We start from the raw sequence: 10,703 nt of genomic DNA on the forward strand, positions 1-10,703 counted from the left end.
TCATAAAACAACAGAAACTGAAATCACCTCTGGACTTGGCCCTGAGTCTTTCTTCTCCTTGCCCCTTCCAAAAGGCTATATGGTTCACTCAAAGATCATCCTATAAAACTGAATGACAACTATGTAAAAATGTCCAAATGTTTTATGCTTTGAAACAAATTATATTAATATCAAATTTTCAGGAGTCTCACTTTAACCAACAGCCCCCTCTCAGAGAGGGCTGAATAATAATAAACAATGTTTGGTCATTTTTCAGTCACATCAGACTCTTCATGATCCCATATGGGGTTTTCCTGGCAAAGATACGGCAGTGATGGAAGAAAATCATGAAAAACAAGTAAATAGTTTGCTAAAGGAGACCTAAAAAATACTGAAGAAAATAACACCTTAAAAAATAGACTAATCCAAATGGCAAAAGAGGTCCAAAAAGCCAATGAGAAAAAGAATGCCTTAAAAAGCAGAATTAGCCAAATGGAAAAGAAGGTCCAAAAGACTACTAAAGAAAATAATGCCTTAAAAATTAGAATGGAGCAAATGGAAGCTAATGACTTTATGAGAAATCAAGAAATTCTAAAACAGAACCAAAAGAATAAAAAAAATAGAAGACAACGTGAAATATCTCATTGGAAAAACTACTGACCTGGAAAATAGATCCAGGAGAGATAATTTTAAAATTATTGGACTACATGAAAGCCATGATCAAAAAAAGAGCCTAGATACCATCTTTGAAGAAATTATCAAGGAAAACTGCCATGATATTCCAGAACCAGAGGGTAAAATAGAAATTGAAACAATCCACCAACTGCCTCTTGAAAAAGATCCCAAAAGGAAAACTCCTAGGAAAATCATGGCCAAATTCCAGACTTTCCAGGTCAAAGAGAAAATATTGCAAGCAGCAAGAAAGAAACAATTTGAGTATTGTGGAAACACAATCAGGATAACACAAGATCTAGCAGCTTCTACATTAAGGGACCAAAGGGCTTGGAATACGATATTCTGGAGGTCAAAGGAGATAGGATTAAAACCAGGAATCATCTACCCATCAAAACTGAGTATAATACTTCAGGGGAAAAATGGATTTTCAATGAAATATAGGACTTTCAAACATTCTTGATGAAAAGATCAGAGCTGAATTGAAAATTTGACTTTCAAAAACAAGAATCAAGAAAAGCATGAAAAGGTAAACAGGAAAGAGAAATCATAAGGGGCTTACTAAAGTTGAACTGTTTACATTCCTACATGGAAAGATGATATTTGTAACTCATGAGACCTTTCTCAGTACTAGGGTAGTTGAAGGGAATATATACATATATGTATATATATATATGTAAATACATATATGTGTGTGTATGTGTGTGCGTGTGTGTGCACACCTATACATATATGTGTGTGTGCGTGCGTGTGTATATACACACACACAGAAGGCACAGGGTGAGTTAAATACGAAGGGATATCTAAAAAATAAAATTAAAAGGTATGAGAGGAATATATTGGGAGGAAAAAGGGAGAGATAGAATGGGGTAAATTATCTCACATAAAAGTAGCAAGAAAAAGCTGCTATAATGGAAGGGAAGGGGGATAAGTGAAAAAGAATAAGTGAACCTTACTCTCATTGGATTTGGCTTAAGGAGGGAATAACATACACACTCAATTTGGTACCTTACCCTACAGGAAAGTGGGCAGCGAAGGGGATAAGAGGAAAGGATGATAGAAGGGACGACAGATTGGGGGAGGGGGTAGTCAAAAGCAAACCCTTTTGAAAAGGGACAGGGTCAAAGGAGAAAGTTTAATAAAGGGGGACAGGATAAAATGGAGGGAAATATGGTTAGTCTTCCACAACATGACTACTATGAAAGTGTTTTGCAGAGCTACACGTGTATAACCTATATTGAATTGCTCGCCTTCTCAATGGGGGTAGGTGGGGAGGGAAGAAGGGAGAGAATTTGGAACTCAGAGTTCTAAAAACTAATGTTAAAAAACTGTGTTTACATGCAACTGGGAAATAAGATATACAGGCAATGGGGTATAGAAATCTACCTTGTCCTACAAGAAAGTAAGAGGAAAGGGGATAAGGGGGAGAAGGGGAGTGAAAGAAGAGAGGGCAGACTGGGGAAAGGGACAATCAGAATACATGCCATCTTGGGGTGGGGGAATGGGTAGAGATGGGGAGAATATTTGTAACTCAAAATCTTGTGGAAATGAATGTTGAAAATTAAAATAAATTTTAAAAATAAGTTTAAAAAAAACCTTAAAAAGGACAAATTAAAAATCACTAATTAAATACTAAAATGGAAATCCTAAAAATCAAGAGAGATTAATACAATTTAAAGTTAAAAAAACATGCATCTAATAAATAAAATTAGGACTTGGTTTTAGGTTAAAAAACATAGCAAAATAGCCATGGTTAATTTGATTTTTTAAAAAAGAAGAAAACCAATTTGCTAGTACCAATACTGAAAAGGGTGAATGCACCACTAATGAATATTAAATTAAAACAATTATCAATTATTTTGCCCAATTGTATTGCAGTAAAGCTGACAATTTAAGTGAAATGGACACTTACAAAAATATAAACTGCCCAAATTAACAGAAAAGGAAATAGAATTATTAAATAACTTTATCTTAGAAAAAGAAATTGAACAAACCATTAATGAGCTCCCTTAGAAAAAATCTCCAGGACCAGATGGATTTACAATGAATTTTACCAAACATTTAAGGAACAGTTATTCCCAATACTATATAAACTATTTGGAAAAAGTAGATAAAGAAGGAGTCCTACCAAATTCCTTTTATGACACAAATAAGCTTTTGATACCTAAATCAGGGAGAGCAAAAACAGAGAAAGAAAGAACACCATAGAGCAATTTCCTTAATGAATATCAGTGCAAAATATTTAAATAAAATACTAGCAAGGAAAATCCAGCAATATATCACAAAGATCATACACTGACCAACTGGGATTTATACCAGGAATACAGGGCTGGTTCAATATTAGGAAAACTATTAGCATAATTGACCATATCAATAAGAATAGGAACAAAAATAATATGATTATATCAACAGAAGCAGAAAAAGACTTACAAAATATAACATGCATTCCTATTAAAAACACTAGAAAGCATAGAAATCAATGGAACTTTTCTTAAAATGTTAAGTAGCATTTATCTAAAGCCAAGAGCAAACATTATGTGTGGAGGGCACACAGTCTCAAGCTTCAGGGGCTTTGTGCAGCTATTTTCAGAGATACTTCTAGGGACCTGTAAGGTTTCAGTTCTTCCAAGGTGGTATGATCAAAAGAAAGGTGTTAATACTCCTCTCCTTGCCTGTGCTCTGGTCTGTGAGTGACCACAAGTGCTCTTTTCTGCCCTGGAACTATGAGAAGGGTTCTTTCTCCACTGCTGCTGCAAGCTCTGCTATGCCAGTGCTCCTCCTCACCCCAGGACTGCCACCCAGGACTGTGACCTAGATCCAAGCATAAGCAAAGCAACAGAGTCCTGCCTCAGTTGTTCAATCTCCTTACCATCTGTGGGCTGAGAGCTCCAGAAGCAGCCACTTACCCTTTTGATTCAGTAAATCCCAAGGCCTGCTCCTGGTTTGCTGGGGCTGGGGCTGCACTGCACTCCTCTCTCACCCAAGTCTGACAGACCTGTCCTACTGACCTTACAAGTTGTTTCTGGTGTTTGTGGGCTGAGAAGTCTGGAAACCACCACAGCTGCCAGTGATCCAGGCCCCTGAGGCCTGCTCTGAGCTTGATGGGGCCCAGTCTGTGCTGGCATGGCCTGTGCTGGACTGTACTCCTTTCTCACCCTGGTAGAACAGACCTTTCCTCTGTACCTTCCAGGTTGTCTTGGCCTGGAAATTTGTTTCACTCTGTCTTTTTGTGGGTTCAACTGCTCTAGAATTTGTTTAGAGTCATTTTTACAGGTATTTGGAGGGGTTTGGGGGAGAGCTCAAGGAGTCCCTGCCTTTACTCTGCCACCTTGGGTCCTCCCCTTGATTAAATCACTATTTAAAAAAAAGTTAAGAAAGTGTCAACTATAGGCAAATTGACATTTTATTATAAACTGACAAGATAAAAAATAAAAATTCATAAAGCACCTACTCTGATATAAGTACTAAAGGATACAAGAGGAATAAAGATATCTTGTTTTCTAGGAGATTATAATTTCCTACCAATCACTTAGTCAAGCAACGAGAAGTTAGGAAGTGCCTACAATATGACAGGATTGGCCCAAGTTCTAGAGTTAGAAATACAACACTTTAAAAGCAGGAGAAAACATGAATACATAGATAGGTATTTACAAAATAGATATAAGGTTATTTGGAAAATAAGGTACTCATTGCTCCCACTTATGTAGAAGGCTGAAAAGCATAAAGAAACTGTTATACATAAGAGCTTCTTTGACTCACCCCACCAAAGTCCTTATTAACCCAGTCTTGAGTAAGTAGTCAAGACTATCATTTGGCACCTGAAACAAGGAAAGAGTGGAAACGAACTCTGATGATGGCAGTTTTGGTGCTGCAGTATGCCAAAGATTCTGTATTACCAGCAGCTATTATGGCAGCTGCAGTAAAAGTCTCTACTGTTAGGGGAACAGAACGGCAGTTGGATGTTCACATGCATAGATTCTTCAAGTGGAAGATGCTTATCTAGGATACCACTTACAATTTCATATTTTTTATCTACATGGGAATGTCCCTCATAATATTTTATTCTGAAAATATTAGTCAATGGTCAATAAACATTTATTAAGCATCTATTATGCACCAGATACACCATGCTAAGCATCGAGGATACAAAGAAGAGGCATAAGGCAATCCCTGCCCTCATGGAGCTCATAATCTAATGGGGGTAAGACAACATATAAAAAGATGAAAAGTATTGGTGGAGGGGAGGACCAGGGGAAGGTACCCAACCCAGAGATATGATGAAGTCCTGCAGTTAAGATAGAAAATGATGAGGTGAATGCCCTGGGAGCTCTTCTTAAATAATGAAGAATTTGAAAGGAGCTCTCCAATATTCTTCATATAGACTGGCAATATATGAGAATTTCTTAAGGTATTTACAAGACAGCTATTAATATAGATATGCAGGTATTATGCATGTATATGTTGTTCATGTTGCTTTCTTGTTTCAGTCACATCTGACTTTTCACGATCTTATTTGGGGTTTTCTTGACAAAGACACTGGAGTGGTTTGCCATTTCCTTCTCCAGTTCATTTTACAGATGAAGAACTGAGGCAAACAGGTTTGAATGGCTTGCCCAGGGACATACCACTAATAAGTGTCTGAGACCAGATTTAGACTAAGTAACAGGAGTCTTCCTGACTCCAGACTGGCACTCTATCCAGTGCACTACCTAGATGCCCATAATATAAGTATGCGAAGAGAGAGAGAGAGAGAGAGAGAGAGAGAGAGAGAGAGAGAGAGAGAGAGAGAGAGAGAGAGAGAGAATGTGTATAGTATTAGTTGCTTTTTTAAAATCAGACTCACAATTTCATTCCTATAGGAAACTTCCAGTAAGGAAACCTACTTAACATCTGCCCTGCAATTGACCATATAAAAGAATTGAACTTAACTAAAAGGTGGTTGAATTTCAAAATTACTCCAATTAAAAGATGAATATTTAAAATTGGTAACTTTGAAAATAAATGTAATCATTCACCTTTTTTTAAAAAGGGATTAAATCCTGTTATTATGTCCTTCCTTCAAGATGTCAGGTGGGTGTCATATACCTCCCTTGAAAGGTTACAAAATGTTTAAAGAAGACATAGACAACTAAAGATAAATCATAACTAAAATTAGAAACATAAAACAATAATATTTAAGGGGAAAATGAGCATTTTCACAGACATTTTGGGATAAGAAAAGCCTCTTAGAAAAGGAATCTCTCTGCATGAAAAATGTTCACTTTTTAAAGCTATTCCCTGTAGCTAATATACCACTCTTGTTTTCCATTACTTTGACATTTTAAAATTGATAACGGAGAGACAAAACTAATTTGGGAGAAAAAATTCAAAGGACTCTACAAATGTAGAGATAGTTCAAGCAATATTGGCAGTAAGTAATGGAAGACACAGTGAAAAGAGTCATTTCTTTTTTTTTATGAACAATGGACTTTATTTAATCATTTCTGCATTTACAGCTGGAACTTTGGGAATTCAAAATTAACATCTTTGCCTGTCAGCTTCTTATAAATGCCAGAAAATGTTTCTACCTTGTGCTCCACATTGTTCTGCTGTGCTTTATCCAAATGGACCTTTATGAGTCTGCTGCCATCTAGTTTCACACGGATTCTCTTGCCAACAATTTCACTTGGAAAGACAAGGTCTTCAAGGATTGCATCATGCACAGCAGTTAGAGTACGGCTTCTGGGACGCTTTTGCTTATTTTTTGTATGGCTTTTTCTTGTTGGCTTAGGAAGAATTCTCCTCTGAGCAATAAAGACCACATGTTTGCCACTGAATTTTTTCTCCAATTCACGAACTAGTCGTACTTGGATCTTCTGAAAAGATTTTAGCTGAGGAACTGGAACAAAAATGATGATAGCTTTTCTGCCACCACCAACTTCAACATCCTTAGCTGCTGTGATATTCAGCTCTCTTAATTGAGCCTTTAAGTCAGAGTTCATCTCCAACTCCAATAGAGCCTGTGAAATGCCAGACTCGAACTCGTCAGGCTTCTCGCCATTGGGCTTCACGATCTTGGCGCTGGAGCTGAACATGGCACCACCTTGATGAGCGCCGGCCTAGGAAGAGGAAAAGAGTCATTTCTGATGTAATGTCCATCCCTGTGATAGTCTAGGCCTAGTCTTAGGATCATAGAATTTAGAGTGTGAGGGGAGCTGAGTAGCCCTTTACTTGGAAGATAAGTTAGCTTAGTCCTAGAGACATTAAAAGAGATATCCAAAATCATAGTAAGGGGCAAATTTGGAATCTGGCCCCAGCTCTTCTTTTCTCTGATACGTTGTAGTGGAAATGAGCCACATCTCCTTTCTTATGAGTGGCAATCCTTCTTCCCCTTTCCTCCATCTGCCTGGCCAGAAACTTCTAACTGCCATGGAATCTCACTGATTGGAACCTCCCTGGCTGTGGCATTAGAGGTAGGAAGCCAAGCAAACATGCATGAGTGAGGTCCCACCCCCTCTATAAAGTACCTGTCCCTCAGCAGCTTCCTGCTCTGATGCATAAAGTGATAAGAGGAGTTGTGGGGGAATATCCTTCCTGGCAAATAAAGATTCTTTCCCCTTGCCTTTGCATGCATGAAGACCCTTTCTGCTAATCTGCTTTCATTCTTCTTTTCACATTCTCCATTCTACAGTGAGGCTTGCTCTCCCCAAACCTCTCTATATGTCACATAAAGATTCCAGTCAAGTTTGCCAAAATGGACTGTGCATTAGGGCATGAAAAGTTCACAAACAAATACAGAGAAGCAGAAATAGTAAACATATCTTTTATTGACAATACAATGAAAATTATATTTTAAAAAATCTTTTGAAGAAATTATTAAAAATCAATTGGAGACTACATAACTGAATCCTGAAGAATGAGTGGATCAAAGACCAAATCTTAGAAACATCAAAGAAAAAGGCAACAATGAGGCAAGATACTAAAAATTTGGGGATGCATCCTTGTTATGTCTTATGTGCTTACGGGAACATGGATGTATATGTGATCTCTAAACAATTTCATCAGCCAAAGAGAATAAGAACAAGCCAAAGAATTGGGCATATAACTAGAGGAAAAAAAGAAATCTAAATGGCAGCAAATAAAACAAAATAAATGAAACAAACTACTACCAACCTAGAAATTCTGAAAAACAAAGAGGAAATGGAGGGGGAGAACTAAAAGCAAAACAAAAAAAAATGAAAAAAATAAGTAAAAGCAGAAGCTAGTGCTTTGAAAAAAACATAAAACATACAGTTAGAAAGTCTGATTTAAAAGAGACAAAAACCAAATTTTCAGTGTCAAACATAAAAATTAGAATTCATGATAAATCAAAAGAATTCCACCTGAAATATTTTGCCCAATTATATATCAAAAATGATAAAATAAAGGAATGTTTAGCTTAAATACATTAAATGTTTCCATTAAAGGTATTAAATATATTTCAATTGAATATATAAATATATTTTGATTAAATATATTTCTGTTAAATATTTTAAAAATATTAAATGATCACATAAACAGAATAACAAATAGAAAATTTTAATAACTCAATTTCAGAAAAAAAATAGAATAAGCTTCAAATGGATTCCCAGAAAAGGGTGGGGGGAGAGAGAGATAAGACTAGATGAATTTCAACCAAGTATTCTAAGTACATTGAACTTCAGAATTATATAAACTGTCTGCAAAAGTAAGGAAAGAAGGGACCCTGCCAAATTCTTTCTGTGATCAATATAATATTAATACCTAAATCTGTGAGAAATAAAGCAGACAAAGAATCAATGGACAAATATTAAAACAGAAGCAAAAGGACTATAACAATAGATTTAAAGTATTGTATATAATAAAAATATACATGTATAATGACCAGATTTATACTAGGAATGCTGCATTGGTTCACTATTAAAAAAACTATACATCTAAGTGATAAAATATCCATAGATGCTGGAAAACTTTTTGACAAAACTCAGTGTTAGTTTCAGTTAACAATTCTAAATGGCTTAGAAACAAATAGGCCTTTTCTTAATACTTAAAGTTATTTGCCGCAAACTTAGAGACAACATTCTACAAAGTCAAGAAAAGACAGGGGCATTTCTAACACATAGGAGTAAGTCAGTAATGCCAATTATTACCAGGATAATTTTAAATAATGCTCAAAATGCTAGCCATAGCAATAAGGCGAGAAGAAGAAATTAAGGGTATTAGCATAGGAAAAAAGGAAATAAAATTACTCCTTTTTGCATAAGATATGAAGGTTTACCAAGAGAGTCCTAAAGAGTCAACTAAAAAGTGATTGAAACGATAACCTCAGCAAGATAGCAACACATAAACTGAACTTAAAAATCATTAGCATTTCTATATTACCAACCAATATTGTGAAGATAAATTCCATTAAAATAACTATAGAATCTATAAAATTATTAGGAATTCACATACCAGTACTTACCCAGAAACTATGTGAATATAATTACTAAGCACTAATCATAAGGTAGTGTCAGAAGAGAGAAGGCAGTGTATGAGATGTTGCTAAGGTAGAATCAACACACCTGGGTGACAGGTTGGATATGAGGACTGAGAGAGAGTGAAGCAGTTAAGATGACAGCCAGGTTGGGAATCTTGGTGAATGAAAATATGACACTACCTTCAACAACAATAGGGACCTTAGGAAGAGGGGGAAGATTTGGAGGGAAAGATAATTAATTCAGTTTTGGACATGTTATGTTTAAGATGTCTATAGTTCATTTGGTTTGAGATGTTCAAAAGGAAAAATTGTAAACGGGAAACAAGAGAAAGGATTGGTCTGGATAGATTTTAGAATCATTTCTTTTTTTTTTTTTTTTTGCTCTTTGGCAGGGCAATTGGGGTTAAGTGACTTGCCCAAGGTCACACAGCTAGTACATGTGTCAAGTGTCTGAGGCTGCATTTGAACTCAGGTCCTCCTGACTCCAGGGCCGGTGCTCTACTGACTGCGCCACCTAGCTGCCCCTAGAATCATTTCTGTAGAGATGATAACTGAATTCACTTAGGCCTGATAACATCACCAAGTGAGAATATTGAGGGAGAACAGAAGAGGGCCCAGAACAGAGCTTTGAAGGAGGCCCACAATTAGAGACTATGACTTGAATGAAATTTTTTTAGAGGTGACTGAAAAGGAGCAGTCAGATATGAAAGGAACAGGAGATATGAAAAGCTCAAGAGACATAGTTTCTGGGTAATTAATCATTGTATTAATTATGCCAGTGGATAATTATAAAAGGGGTCAGTGGCACTCTAGAATGCAAAAGACCCCTCATGGAACCCACTCAAGCTTCTATGCCCTTGGAAGAGTAGGTGTTCCTGAGGATGGCAATCAACCCTGATTAGTTAAAAATTAATGAGAACAATATATAGTATAATGAGAGGTGGACCTATTCTAATGAGGTACTAGAGGTCTTGACTCTGATCACTTTTGCTCCCGGACCACCCCGCAGCCTCAGGCAATCTAGACAAAGGTTCTTACTGCTCCCCTCAAAAGCACTACCCCGCCCCCAATGCTGAGTGGAACACAATGGGCTTCCCTACTTGGGTGGGGTCTGAACAAGGCTGAGGAGAAAGTTAATCCAGTCTCATCATCAGCAACGTCCTTCAGATGCTGACTTGACCTAGTAAGAGAATGAGGATATAAGAAGGAAAAAAACCCTGGATCTCCCCAATAATTTGTTGTTTAATAATCATTTCTCTCAATGCATAGAAGAATCAAGAGAGCACTAAGGAGAAGAGGGTGAGAGGTAAGTGTCAGTGTCAAGAAGTAATGACCAAGAAATGGCCAATAGTTGTGGCAGTTAAGGAAAACTGTTAACTTTGAAGAGAATAATTTCACCTGAATGAAAGAATAGGAAGCCAAACTAGAGAAAGGCGAGCAGAGAGTGAGAGTAAAGGCAATAGAGGCACACTTCCCTCCCAAATGTTGTGTTGCAAGGGGACTTCACCTAAGACTCTGGTGGAGAAGAAAGATTATGAGACAGCGGCTACTCCGAGTTATACTACGAGGTGTTCCT

At 36.9% G+C, this 10,703-nt stretch overlaps 1 protein-coding gene across 1 annotated transcript; it reads right to left on the reverse strand.

The window, feature by feature from the left end:
- Positions 1–6,097: 6,097 nt before the first annotated feature.
- Positions 6,098–6,754, reverse strand: LOC118838468 (40S ribosomal protein S7-like). The gene has a single exon (XM_036745780.1). It carries the CDS (start codon positions 6,723–6,725, stop codon positions 6,141–6,143), a length of 585 nt encoding a protein of 194 aa, XP_036601675.1. The 5' UTR covers positions 6,726–6,754; the 3' UTR covers positions 6,098–6,140.
- Positions 6,755–10,703: the final 3,949 nt, after the last annotated feature.

The sequence above is a fragment of the Trichosurus vulpecula genome, chromosome 2 (genome assembly GCF_011100635.1).
Source record: "Trichosurus vulpecula isolate mTriVul1 chromosome 2, mTriVul1.pri, whole genome shotgun sequence".
NCBI lineage: Eukaryota > Metazoa > Chordata > Mammalia > Diprotodontia > Phalangeridae > Trichosurus > Trichosurus vulpecula.